At 43.6% G+C, this 14,693-nt stretch overlaps 1 protein-coding gene and 1 non-coding gene across 2 annotated transcripts in view; one reads left to right on the plus strand and one right to left on the minus strand.

Annotated features, from left to right (window-relative positions):
• The first annotated feature begins 1,062 nt into the window (after positions 1-1,062).
• LOC145415343 (monocarboxylate transporter 12-B-like) overlaps positions 1,063-14,693 on the plus strand; it is a 17,956-nt gene continuing 4,325 nt past the window's right edge. The window contains exons 1-3 of the mRNA XM_080284619.1: positions 1,063-1,533; positions 13,355-13,625; positions 13,754-14,382. Coding sequence (XP_080140745.1) covers positions 1,063-1,533; positions 13,355-13,625; positions 13,754-14,382 — 1,371 coding nt within the window. The remainder of the gene's footprint in view (positions 1,534-13,354; positions 13,626-13,753; positions 14,383-14,693) is intronic.
• Positions 6,048-6,166, minus strand: LOC145415485 (5S ribosomal RNA). The gene has a single exon (XR_013900086.1). It is a non-coding gene; the product is annotated as a 5S ribosomal RNA (ribosomal RNA).

The raw sequence follows: 14,693 nt of genomic DNA on the forward strand, positions 1-14,693 counted from the left end.
AGAAATCATTCTTTTTGTAGGATTAACTGGAGACTCGGATTCTGCACACTTCGTTCCCCAATCTTCCTGCAAAAAAAACTCATGCGTACGATAGGGAGTTGAACGTATTTTTACTTATTTATTAATTTATATTTATCCCAGCCAAGGAAGACATGGGATGAAAGGCAGAGAGAGGACGTCAGGATTTGAAGGCTGTATGAAACTGTGCAGCCTGGAAAGCAGCCATTAGCTAAAAAGGAAAAAGAAAGAAAAAAAGTCTGTGATGCAGATATGGAAAATTGTCTTACAAAGCTGTATGAATGTATTCATGTATGTACAATCAGCATCAAAAGTCCTGTCGGCTGTCCTGCTTTTATCGTCATGGACTCTGAATATTAGTAGTGAAAATCCACAGCAACCCACACTGATGAAAATATCTGTGGCCCAAAAAGTTATCAGTGTTACATGCCTCTCATTACCCCCATTTATTTTCGAAATTCATGGGAAGAAAAGCTGGAGATAGAGACAGTACTTTTGATGCTGACTGTACCTGCAGAGTATGGTGTATACCAAGTGCCTGACACACACTGCAGTTTACATTAAAAAAAAAAAAAAGGTGGAAAACTCTGGCACTTAATGACTATATTGAAGCGTCTGTGAAATAAAAAATATTTTATATCATATTTGTGACTTTGATTGAAGCATAACTTGTATTACATTCTATTTAAATAAGTAAATGCTGCCCATCATCAAAGGTTATGCCATACTTTCATACTAAAGCATCAATCATCTTCTAAGTCTGGATTTTTAACACTACTGATACACTGAAAGGTTTATAGGCTTACACAGGCCTAGAGGGACCAAAGGATCCTGTTCATGAGCTGCAGTGTACTTCTACGGTCAATAAGGAGACCACGGACAGATTTTAATGTTCAGCCTACTTATGATGCATTTACGCAGTATTCGAGGGCTGTGTGCCTCGGTTTGGCCGCAGTGTCTCTTGGCAACCCCGTGTAAGAGGACCCTCACTCCACAGCAGTACAGAGGAAAGGCAAATTTGCACCCACTAGGCACCCTTTCACGATGAGGTGGACAACTTACGGGTCGACTGAAGTGTGCCAGATCCCTATTGTGGGAACACGATATAGGAATGGAGGTTATGTAAATGAAGAATTCTCGGTCAGTAATGAAACATATCCATCAGAACAAGGAAGGAACAACAATCCCTGTCAGGGCAGACACGGTGAGAAAGATCCATCTGATCAAATGGAGTGTTTCACCCATAATTATTACACCAATTACTTCAGCGAGAAAGAACTGGAGAAAGAGTCTACAGGTTCTTTACGCCAAGCTAGTTTACAACAAAACAGGAAGTTTAAACACCAGAACAGTGAGGCAGGTGTCCAGTGTGTGAAGGAAACAAACAAACTACCTACAAGAAAACCTGAAGGGGAAGACAGTGGGCCAGAGACGCAGCCAAGCCTTAATGACGAGGTTGATGCACCTGACGGAGGCTGGGGTTACTTGGTCATGCTGGGCACCTTCACCGTCATGGTTAGTGGCTTTACCTGCATCCCTTTGGCCTGTGTTATGCTAGGCTGGATTAGGCTTGGTTAGGTTAGGTTAGGACAGGTTAGGTGTTAAAATATGGTTGATTTGGCCAGATAAAGTTGACAGGCAAGTTAGATGTGTTTTGTGGGAACTGGTTAAATGAGATTTCCTTAGGTTTGTTTATCTTAGATTTGGTAAGATTCGGCGTGGTTAATTAATGTTTTAATATGGTTAGCTTAGATTTTGTTACATTTGACGTGGTTACTTAAGGTTTTAGTGTGGTTAGCTTAGATCTGGTTACATTTGGCGTGGGTAGGTAAGGTTTTAGTGTGGTTAGCTTAGATCTGGTTACGTTTGGCGTGGTTACATTACGTTTTAGTGTGATTAGTTCAGATCTGCTTACATTTGGCATCGCAGGTTGAGGTTAAGGTATGGCTAGCTTAGATTTGGTTGCATCTACTTTGGTTACATTAGGTTTTAGTATGGTGGAGTTAGATTTAGATACGTTTGGCGTGGTTAGATTTCAGTATGGTTAGGCTATGTCTCGGTCAGTACCTTTGCCTGAGAATCATGTATAACGGTAATCTTGCAGAGGAAAAGTAAACAAGAAAATGTCCCGAGACCTTTCGTGTAATCACATCTTCAGGAGGGAACGTGCTCCGGACATTTACGTCTTTCCCTTTCTTTGATGATATCGGCATATATATATCTATCTCTCTATCTCTCTCTCTCTCTCTCTCTCTCTCTCTCTCTCTCTCTCTCTCTATATATATATATATATATATATATATATATATATATATATATGTATATATATATATATATATCTATATATATATATATATATATATATATATATATATATATATATATATATATATATTCCTATCAATCATTTCATCCTTCTATACCTCCTTTTTCCACATCTAGGTTAATATTGTCAGATAATTATAAGCTGAAAAACGTATCTTCATTATAGATAAATAATGTTGCCCAGTGTAGACAATTCCTAACTAAAGTTGGTTTGAAATGGCAGGATAAATGTCTGCATGACAGATGAGTTATTTGAAAGGCATATGTGGAGTTACATGGAGAGACAGACAAATGAAGAAGTGAAGTGGCCTTGGTGTTAAAGTGGGTGTTACTGAATGCGTTAAGAGATTACTCTGAGATGGTTTGGTCATGTGACGAGGATGGAGAATGGAACACTAACTAGAACTTATTCCATCTGTTCTGGGAAGAGGCGAGCCTTAAGTTTTTGAAAGTTGGCAACTGACTTGTTGTCAGAGTGCATTCATTATTACTGATCTATTTAAAAATATTTTTATAATATGAGTTGCAGTGTGGCTTTAGGAGAGGTAGGGGTTGCATGGATCAGGTGTTCGCTGTGAGACAAGTGTGTGAAAAGTATTTAGCGAAAGGCAAGGATGTGTTTCGGGCATTCATGGATTTAGAGAAAGCATACGATAGAACTGATAGGGAGGCTTTGTGGACTGTTTTAAGATTGTATTGACTTGATGGTAGGTTACTAAAAGGGATGAAAAGTTTTTATGTAAATAGTAGAGCGTGTGTAAGAGTGGGTAATGCTGTGAGTGATTGGTTTCCCGTGAAAGTGGGGCTGCGACAGGGATGTGTGATGTCGCCTTGGTTGTTTAATATTTATATGGATGGTGTTGTAAGGGAGGTGAATGCAAGAGTTTTAGGTGGAGGTCTGAGTCTGGTGAATGTTGATGGTGGAGAGTGGAATCTGAAGCAGCTGCTGTTTGCAGATGATACTGCACTGGTGGCTGATTCAGAGGAGAGATTGAGACAGTTGGTAGAGGAGTTTGGAAGGGCGTGTGAAAGGAGGAAATTGAAAGTAAATGAGAATAAGAGTAAAGTGATGAAGTGTACAAGGATGGTAAATGGTAGGCGGATGAATATAGTTTTGAATGGTGAGTTGCTTGAGGAGGTAGAGTGTTTTAAATATTTAGGGTCACATGTTGCTGTGGATGGAAGAATAGATGCAGAAGTGAAGTTTAGTATGAATGAAGTAGGTAAGGTGCTGGGAGGAATGAAAAAGTGTTTAGATATCGTTCACTTAGAATGGATGTAAAGAGAAGGCTGTATGAGGGTGTTGTGGTACCGACTGTGTTATATGAGGCTGAAATATGGAATATGGGTGTAGCAGAGAGGAAAAGTTTGAATGTAATGGAGATGAGGTGTCTGAGGAGTATGTGTGGATTGACGCGTATGGATCAAGTGCGAAATGATGAACTGCAAGGAGAACTGGAGTTGTTCGGGAGATGGCTGGTAGAGTTGAGCAGAGGGTGTTGCGATGGTTTGGGCATATGGAGAGAATGGATAATGAGCGATTGGTGAAAAAGGTAACTAGGTCTGATGTGAGAGGTGTAAGGCTGAGAGGGAGACCACGAATAGGATGGATGGACAGTGTGAAGAGAGCGCTGGATGCGAGAGGGATGTCTGTTGAGCAAGGAAGAGTGGCTGTGCATGACAGAAGTAATTGGAGAGAAATTGTGAATGAATAAATGATGACGCAGCCCTGAGGGGATATTCTCCTGCATTTGGTCTGATCAGCTAATCAGGTCAGGTGCGGGTAAGGGGATGGGTCTATTATGATATGGCAGGAGTAAACCAGCTCTGCTGTCGGGCCCAGCTGCGGATGTCACTGATTGCATTGCGCAGTTGACCCTTGTGCGGTGTGATGCGGTGAGGATATGCTCCTTCTCCCCTTTGGGACTAAGATGCAAATGAATGTGTTTGAATCGATGAGTAATGGGGAGTATGTCGTCCAGTCTCGGCTACCTCCCTTTCCTTGGGGAAAGCAGCCTAGGTATATAGATAGATAGAGTTGCAACAACCATTTGACGATGTTTGCCCAAATAAAATATTATATTGTGGTGGATGGGGCACCCTTGTGGTGGATGGAGGCTCCCGCCATCCACTCACTCAGTGTAGAGTGATGCCATATGAGCTCTACACTAAGTGACAAGCCAAATGGTTTCCTTTACCCAGGAAACCACTTACTACGGTGGGTGGTAACCATATAACCGGGGTTTCTGGCAGGGTTAAGTGTCACCCAGATTCCCCTATCCAAAATCACTTAATCATGGCAGTCGTTTCAGAGAGCCTCGGAGGGCCCAATACCTGCCCAGGGCCCCAACCAAATGGGCAGACTCGCGTGGCCATGTGGAATGTGAGAGGTGTGAATGGGGAGAGCAAGAGGGTGGAAGTGGTGAATGTGTTCAAGAGTGTGAGATATGCTGTGATGGCATTGTGTGAAACGAAGATGAAAGGGTGTGAAGTGGAGGAGTGAGAGGGTGTGAAATGTGTAATATCGGGAATGAATGGGCGAGGAAGATGCAAGGAAGGAGTTGCTTTGTTGATGAATAAGGTATGGCAGAGTGGACTGAAAGACTAAAAATGTGTCAGCTCGAGGTGTACTGTATGTATGTCAAGTTCAAGTCTGAGAAGGTGAAAGTGGTAGTGATTGTAGCATATGCACCGTGTGAGGACAGGAGTGAGAGAGAGAAAGACAGGTTTTGGGATGAACTGGGTGAAGTAGTGGGAGAAATGCCCAGGAGCTATAAAAGTGATCGTGATGGGAGATATGAACGGAAGAGTAGGCATTGGTCCGAGGGTGACATAATGGGTTGCTATGGAGTACCAGGAGAAAATGATAATGGGAAGTGACTAAAGGATATGTGTCAGGAGAGGAGGTTGTGCATTTGTAACTCGTATTTTAAACATCAAGATGCACATAATAATACATGGTAAAGAGGAAACGGGGATCGTGTTGAAAGAAGCCTGATTGATTACGTGCTCGTAGAGAGGTCGATGACGGACATGGTTACTGATACGAGGGCCGTGAGAGGACGATGTGGAGGTCTGTCAGATCATAAGATTGTGGTATGCAAGATCAAGCTGAGAGGAGTGAGGTGGATCAAGAGAGAGAGGAGCAGTCAGGGAGAAAGACTGAAAACTGAGAAGCTCAGAATCAAAGAAATGGCAGATACTACAGTACCAAAATAGAGGAGGAGTTAGAATCAGTGAACTGGAATGAAATGGATCTGGACAGCCTGTGGAATGCATATAGGGACTGCGTAGTTAGGAAAGCTAAAGTGGTGTGTGGTGTGGCAAGAGTATCAACAGAGATGAAAGGAACGGCATGGTGGGATGAGGAGGTTGAGGAACAGGTGGAGGAAAAGAGAAAGAAGTGGCTAAAGTGGTTACAGGATAGGGGTTCAGTTGAAATAACTGAGTATATTGAGAGTAAGAGGCACGTAAAGAGGACAGTGAAGAGGAGAAAAAAGGAGATAAATGATGATCTGGGAAGAAAAATGAATGCGAACTACTCTGAAAATAGGAAGTTATTCTGGAAAGAGGTGCGGAAATGTAGAATTCATTCATTCATTGCCAGACGCCATGTATCCAAACGGGGTGGCCAATGGCTTAGAGTTAATTGTTTTACAGGGAGGGGCACTAACCCTCCACCAACCCCACCTGACACGTAGGGATGCCAACAGCTTCTGGTGTTCCCAGGCGGTCACCCATCCAAGTACTAACCAGACCCAACGTTGCTTAACCTCGCTGATCGGACGGGAAGCGGTGTACTCAACGTGGTATGGCCGTTGGCCATGTGATGGTGTGAAGGATGCAGGTGGTAGGTTATTAACCCATGGAGATGAAGTAAGGACCAGATGGGAAGAACATATTGAAAGCCTGATGAATGGGAATAGAGAGAGCAGAGCGGATGTAAGCATGATTGGTTTTGGACGTGTGCAGAGAAGGAATGCAGTGCCAGGAGACGTGACACTCGCACAGGTGAAGAGTGCTGTGAGGCGGCTGAAAAATGGGAAAGCAGCTGGGGTTGATGAGGTGTATGCAGAGATGCTTTGGTGTAGCGGAGAGTGTGGAATGAAGTGCTTGTTGGAGATACGTAAGAAGACATGGATAAGTGAAACGGTGCCTGCAGAGTGGAAAGAGCCTGTGATTGTACCCCTGTACAAAAAATAAGGTGAGCGAAGTGAGTGCAAGAATTATCGTGGCATAATTTTATTGAGTGTGGTAGGGAAGGTATATGGAAGAATTATTCTAGAGAAAGTAAGAGAGATATCAGAAGTCCCAGTGAGTGATGAACAGGGTGGCTTTAGGAGTTGCAGAGGAACTGTCTCCCTCTATCTGTATTTCCTGCTGCCTATGATCTCCAGTCTTTCAAACGCAGTGTGTCCAGGCATCTCAAAATGATCGGATCTTGAATTTGGCTCTCTATTGTATTTTGTTTTTCTCTTGGAGGGAACTGTTACTGCGGGCTCATGGCCTTTGGTTCCTTCTTCCTCGCATAAAAAAAAGAAGAAAAAAAAAAAAAGTATTTGCAGTGAGACAGATAGCAGAGAAGGCTTGTGAGAAGGACCATAAGGTGTTTATGGCATTCATGGATCTGGGAAAAGCATACGACAAAGTAGACAGAGAAGGATTGTGGAAAGTTTTGCACATGTATGGTGTAGATGGTAAGCTGTTAGGTGCTGTCAAGAGTTTTTATGATGGAAGCGAAGCATGTGTAAAGGTTGATGGTCATCTGAGTGAATGGTTCACAATCGGTGTGGGCATGCGACAAGGTTGTGTGATGTCCCCATGGTTGTTCAATATGTTTATGGATAGGGTTATGAGAGAAGTAAAAACACGAGTAGTGAAGAGAAGGATGGCGTTGGTAATGTATGGTGATGGATGGAGTATCTCAAATTTGTTGTATGCTGATGATGCAGTACTGCTTGGAAGTACCGGACAAGAACTTATAGGCTAGTACAGAGATTCACTGATGTCTGTGAGCGTCGTGCCTTGAGAGTAAGTGTAGAAAACAGTAAAGTGATGGTTACTGAGAGAGAAGGGGACTCCCAGTGTGATGTTACAGTGAATGAAGAGAGACTGGAATTCGTGAGAGAGTTCTAATGCTTGGGTACAGTGATAGAAAAGAGAGGAAAATGTGCAAAAGAAGTTGAAAGTAGAGTGACACAAGGATGAAAAATAGCTGGTGCAATGAAGGCCTTGATAAGAAACAGAGGCTTGAGTGTTGGAGCTGCACGAGGCTTACATCAGGGAGTGTTAGTGTCAACTTTAACATATGGATGTAAGACTATGGTGTGGCATGAAAATGAAAAGTCAAGAGTAATAGCATTGGAGATGAGACTGCTGAGGAAGGTATGTGGAGTACAGAGGGTGGATAGGATACGAAATAATGTGATTCGTGAATGGTGTGGAGTGAGGAAGTCGGTGGACATCAGAATCGAAAAGAGTGTACTGAGATGGTATGGTCATGTGGAGAGAATGGATAACAATAGAGTGGTGAAAAAGGTGTATCTGAGCGAATTTGAAGGAGGGAGGAGGCGAGGCAGGCCAAGGAGAAGGTGGAGAGATATAGTGGATGAGTGTGTGAGGAAGATAGGTTTGGAAGTCGGTGAGGCTAGGGAACTGACAAGAGACCGAGCTGGCTGGATGAATGTTGTGAGGAGATGTGCATGATCAGGGATTTTGGCACCCTTTGTGAACGTGGCAGCGTCCGGATTGACTCAACTGGATACGTTTGTGTGAAGCTACAGAATGTGGCGAATGTTTTTGGCGTATCCGATAGAGCCAGGATTCCGGGGGCTTGAATGATGAGTGAGTGGAAGCCTGGCCCATTGGATTGGGCAAGTTTGTTCTATCTGGACGTTGGTACTCCTCACCCTGCCCTTGGGTGGGAAAGGAGGTCCGGATGATGATGTTGATGATGATGTTATTTGCACAGATTAATTTCGGAACTGGGTCTTACAAAGTGCATCAGATGGCCTTGATACGTGGGAAATTTTGAATTCTTGGTGCAAATCAAAACACGTCTAGGTAAAGTTTTACGAGTACCTGGATTCTTCCCCTTTGTTTAGAAAAATTAAGGTATATCATGTAAATACTGCGACATTATAAATGGCTCCGCAAAAGATGTAATTAAATAAGATTTACCGAGATGTAATTAAATTAGGTGATTTACGAGATGAATTTCAAAACCGACTAGCCCACTTTGGGGGCACGGTGGCTCAGTGGAAGAGCATGTGAATCGTGACTGCAGAGTCGTGAGTTCGCACTGCACATGGGTAAGCTGCTTTGCCAGGAGAGGTACCTCTCTCATATCACCTAGATGGTTGTAGCAGCCGTGGCTCAGTGTATTAGAGTTCTCTGACCAAAGGGTAAGAGTTTGGAGTCCACCCAAGGGTCACTGGTAAACATAAGGAAGGGCATCCAGTCATTTTTTTTTTTTTTTTTTTTTTTTGTGCGAGGAAGAAGGAACCAAAGGCCATGAGCCCGCAGTAACAGTTCCCTCCAAGAGAAAAACAAAATACAATAGAGAGCCAAATTCAAGATCCGATCATTTTGAGATACCTGGACACACTACGTTTGAAAGACTGGAGATCATAGGCAGAAGGAAATACAGACAGAGGGAGACAGTTCCAGAGCTGACCTGTTGCATAAATGAAAGACTGGGAGTAACGGTTAACTCTTGCATTAGAGAGTTGGACAGAAAAGGGATGAGAGTTTGCTGCCAGACGGGTGCTACGCGCCCGTCGTAGAGGTGGAGGAATGCAAGCAGACAGTTCAGAGGAGCAGTGACCATTAAAGTAGCGATAGAAAAGAGATAAAGATGCAACAGTGCGGCGAAGAGACAGAGGTTGAAGGGAGTCAGTAAGAGGAGGAGAGTTAATGAGATGAAAAGCCTTTGACTCCACCCTATTGAGAAGAGCTGTATGTGGGGAGCCTCCCCACACATGAGAGTTGTACTCCACACAGGGGCGGATAAAACCCCTGTATAGAGTCAACAATTGTGCAGGGGTAAAGAAAGGGCGGAGTCGGCTTAGCACACCCAATCTCTTGGAAGCAGATTTTACAAGAGATGTAATATGATCTTTCCAAGATAAGTCCCGAGTAAATGAAACCCCAAGCATGTTCAAGGATGATGCAGGATTAATCGGAATATTATTAAACATTAGTGGGTATACCTGTGGAAGATTTTGTCGGGTTGATAGGTGTAAGAACTGAGTCTTAGATGCATTAAAGACAACCATATTATTTTTACCCCAGTCAGAGATATGAGCCAAGTCAGACATTAGGTGTGCCATAGCCTCAGCCCTTGTTTCTTGAAGTAACTGTTGAGATGGGCGTTGCGGGAACCGAATGGAAAGGTGAAGGGTGGAGTCATCAGCGTATGAGTGGATAGGGTTAGATGTACAGCTTAGAAGATCATTGATGAATAAAAGGAAGAGAGTTGGTGATAGGACAGAGCCCTGAGGAACACCACTGTTGATAGATCTAGGAGAAGAACGATGGCCGTCTACGACAGCAGCTATAGAACGACCAGAAAGGAAGCTAGCGATGAAGGCACAGATAGAAGGATAGAAACCGTAGGAGGGCAGTTTGGAAATTAAAGATTTATGCCAGACTCGATCGAAAGCCTTTGAGATGTCAAGTGCAATGGCAAAGCTTTCGCCAAAGTCCCGAAAGGAGGATGACCAGGAGTCTGAAAGGTAGGTGAGAAGATCGCCAGTGGAGCGTCCCTGACGGAACCCATACTGACGATCGGAAAGAAGGTTGTGATAGGAAAGATGCCTTAAAATTTTTCTATTAAGAATTGACTCGAAAACTTTTGAAATACAGGACGTTAAAGCAATTGGACGATAGTTGGAGGGTTGGGAGTGGTCACCTTTCTTTGGGACTGGCTGAATGAGAGCAAACTTCCAGCAAGAAGGGAAGGTACAAGTTGACAGACAAAGGCGAAATAGTTTGCCTAGGCAGGGTGTAAGCACAGAAGCACAGTTTTTGAGAACAACAGGAGGGACCCCATCAGGCCCACATGCCTTGTTAGTACTGAGGCCAGTAATGGCAGAAAATACATCAACTGAAGAAATTTTAATGTCAGCCATGAGGAAGTCAGAGGGGGGAAGTGATGGAGGAACAGCACCGGAATCGTCTAAGGTGGAATTGGAGGAGAAAGTCTGTGTGAAGAGATCTGCTTTATCAGTAGAAGAAATAGCTACAGAACCATCAGAGTAGAAAAGAGGAGGGAAGGATGATGAGGTAAAGTTGTTAGAAAGATTTTTGGCAAGGTGCCAGAAGGAGCGGGAAGAATTCGAGTTGGAGAGTTGAGAGCATTTAGTATGGATGAAATTATTTTTAGTAGAGCGAAGAACAGACTTAGCACGATTCCGGGCAGAAACGTAAAGATTATGTGATTCAGGGGTGGGTTGGCTCCGGTACCTTTTGTAGGCCTTCTCCTTGTTGCGGACAGCATTAGAACAAGCGTGATTAAACCAAGGCTTTCTTGCGTTAGTCAAAGGATATGAGAAAGGAATGTATGCTTCCATGCCCGAGAGAATAACCTCCGTAATGCGCAAGGCACACTCAGATGGCTCCCGGCCATGGAAGCAATAATCATTCCAGGGAAAATCAAAGAAGTACTGCCTGAGGGCCTCCCAGTCCGCGGCTCCAAAATGCCAGAGACGACGTTTCCCTGGAGGGTCCGCAGGCCGTACTGGAGCGATAGGACAGGTTAAGGTAATAAGGTTGTGATCGGAGAAGCCCAACGGAGAGAAAAGATTAACAGAGTAAGCAGAAGGATTAGTTGTGAGGAAGAGGTCAAGTATGTTGGAGCTCTCTCCAAGGCGGTCAGGGATACGGGTAGGGTGCTGTACAAGCTGCTCTAGGTCATTAAGGATAGAAAAGATGTAGGCTTGTTCACCAGGTGGATCCGTGAAAGGAGAGGAGAGCCAAAGGTGGTGGTGAACATTGAAATCTCCAAGAATGGAGATTTCAGAGAAAGGAGAAATGGACAGAATGTGTTCCATCGTAGAAGTAAGATAGTCGAAGAATTTTTGATAGTCAGTAGAATTAGGGGATAAGTAAACAGCACAGATATATTTAGTCTGAGAATGACAGGAAAGCCGAAGCCAGAGAGTGGAGAATTCAGAAGAATCAAGTTCAGGAACACGAGAGCAAGATAAGTCGTTGCGTATGTATACACAACAGCCACCTTTGGCTTTGAAATGAGTATAGAGAAAGTAGGAGGATACAGAAAAGGGTTTGCTGTCAGTTGCCTCAGACAGCTGAGTCTCCGTTAGAAAAAGAAGGTGAGGTTTAGAGGAGGAGAGGTGGTGCTCAACAGAGCGAAAGTTAGATGAAAGGCCGCGAATGTTGCAGAAATGAAGAAGAAGAGAGTCAGACAGTGGTTCCAGGCACCTCAAGTCGTCACCGGGAGAGGGGCAGATGGCGGGGGCATAAAGGGCTATATGCTCTAAAACCAAAGTCCCCTACCCATGGGCAACACCTTAGCCCTTATCAATAAAAGGGGAATGGCGAGTATATATATATATATATATATATATATATATATATATATATATATGAGCAGTATACGTATAATCTAACCAAGTAAAACAACTAGTTTGGTTGAAATATTTTTCAGATGAACTGCCTGAAGACATCTAGTTGACACATTAGTAATGGTTAGAATATCTTAATCGACTTGAAGATGTCTTTAACAATGGACCGGCTATATTCACAATCACTAGCAAATGGAGCTTAACCGGCAAACGCCGGGGGATATATAAGGAAGTCGTTACCTCGCAACAGGCACTTGCTCAGAAACCGTGGAAAATTGTTTGTTTTTAAACCTTAATATCTCGGAAATTAGAGACCTTAGGGAAACGAATTAACAACCAATTTACTCACCAACTCTTCCTCTTGCAAATGAAAGTATCCCCAGGCCTCATGGTCGTTGCGCTGATGAATAATGACGTGGGGAAGAGAACTAATTTACGTCATGAGAGTGGCATGAGAGGAGGACTTGTTCGAGCATCTGCCAACGGCGCCGACTATGGCTTTGCTGTCATCGCGATAAGTTATTCCACTAGTAAATAAACTAGACACTGTTGCATCCAAGGCATGCCTTATGGCAATATCACTGAGCCCTTTCTTAGTATCCTTGGAAAGAGGCTTGGCAGGGGTGGATGATGCAATTGGCTACAGGTGGCACGGATGGAATCAGACAAAGAGGAAATTGAAAAAAGCATTTGTACACGTGGCAAAGGGACAGACTAACTCTCTCCTGTGTGGTATAGAGGGACTCTGTCCCCACCTTTTGGTGGCGAGATGAAATGGCAGCCAGTTCAAACGGTGGCAGGAAGATATTTGCGTGTACAGCCGTTACCTGGCGGCCCCAAAGCAGCCCGAGTGTGACGTGTATAAACGTTACCAGGCAGATAGGGGTTTAAAACAGAGGAAGTGGTATCAAAGGCGCAACAGGAACGGGTTCACAACTCTTACCTACATGTTAACACACATGTCAAGTCTTATAATATTCACAACATACCAACAGAGTCCTGGACAGAAGTGCCATCGATATGAACCAGTGTTTTCATCACACCAAAATGACTTACAGTGGTGTCATGAACAGATTTACTTATTGCCTGCCCACAGTCTTGAAACTACAGTAGTATCTTGTGTACTTTCTCCCACAAACACACACTGTCAGATACAGCACAATAGTCTCCATACCAGAAAGTGACACTCTGACAGATCAGCTTAAGACTCCGTCACTCAAAGCATTCTCAACTAAAGCTTAAACCTCAGGGTAAAATTTCCGTAGCAACTCTATGTATTACAATATGCATGGTACTAATCAAAAGAACATTATCCATTTCTGATCTCAACCAGCCCTATCTCCCTTTTCAGCATCAGACACCTCCTTGTTCAGTCACACTCTTCATGGTTTGTACTTTCTAAATAATGCTTCTTTACCAAACAGAGCATCGGTGGCACCCTCAAAGCATGCTCCGGTATTCTGTTCTCGGATTTTCTGCTCAACCTGGGCACGTCCTCACTACTCACCACCTGGATCTTCAATCTGTCTGTAGTCCTTGGGTTCCTTTCATCTACACTTGTGCCTTCGTTCATTTACCTGATGGGATACCGCAAAATAACCTTCACTGGTGGAGTTCTGTGTGGTCTGGGAATGGTTTTATCAGCCTTTGCCTCGCCTGCTTATACTCTCCTTTTTGCATATTCTATATGCATTGGTAAGTATAATATTACTCAAAACAAAGACATTGTGGATTAGTATAACTGTGCTCCATAAGATATAATATCATTTCAACTGTTTTCTTCATGTTTATTTAGGAAAACTGATGTCATTGCTTTGTTTCAGGACTTGGATGTGGAGTTTCTTTAGCCTCATGTTCTCTCATCTTACCACTCTACTTCAAGCGGCTGCGTGGCAGAGCTTTTGCTGTGTTGCACTGTGGGATTGGCGTGGGAGGAATAGTGGGTCCGCCCCTCATCACCTTCCTTCAGGACCATTTCGGCCAAAAGGGTGCCACTACCATTACAGGAGCCATCTCGCTAAACATTTGTGTGGCTGCGATGGTGTTTCACCCCGTGGAGTGGCACAGTGCAAGGTCATCTCAGGCTGTGACAAAGTTGAGATGCCGAAATACCTCCACCATGACACTGGGAGAAAAGCTGAAGAAAGCAACTCACAATTTAAAGGAGAATTTCAAGGCACTCAGATCTAAGCGAGTTTTGGTTCTGGCTGTCATATCTGCACTGTTGACTAGTGGCTATGATCAGATTATTCCATTAATACCAATCATAATGAAACTGCGAGGCTATACACAGGCTGAAGTATCGTGGTGCATGTCCCTGGCCTACATGATCAACGTGGTGAGTCGTATGGTGGTGGCCTCCCTCACAGACTGTTCCTGGTTCAACAAACGAGTCTGCTACATGGCCGGCATCGCTGGCCTGGGCCTCTCCATTCTAGGTATGAAAACTACAGTAAGCACAGTCCAGGTTACACGTAAGTTATATATTCTGTGATATCACAGCATCTTATACATATTTTTAAGGTGTGCGTGAATGTCGCTGTCTACTTGTCTGAAGGTGAACTATTTAAAGGGCTTCGGATATGTCTAACTTTTTTTTTTTCACGGGGAAGTTAACGGTGTGGTTGAAAGTTGCTGCAGTGGCAATAATGATGGCCAAAAGTATCATGTCAGGAGGGTAGTACATGATGACTAATACTGAAAAGATTTTAACTTCCTTTTTCAACTACATCAATACTGCAACTTAAAAATCGATTTAATAAA

Source organism: Coenobita brevimanus, chromosome 102 (assembly GCF_032717465.1).
Source record: "Coenobita brevimanus isolate Jiangsu-jjx chromosome 102, ASM3271746v2, whole genome shotgun sequence".
Taxonomy (NCBI): Eukaryota; Metazoa; Arthropoda; class Malacostraca; order Decapoda; family Coenobitidae; genus Coenobita; species Coenobita brevimanus.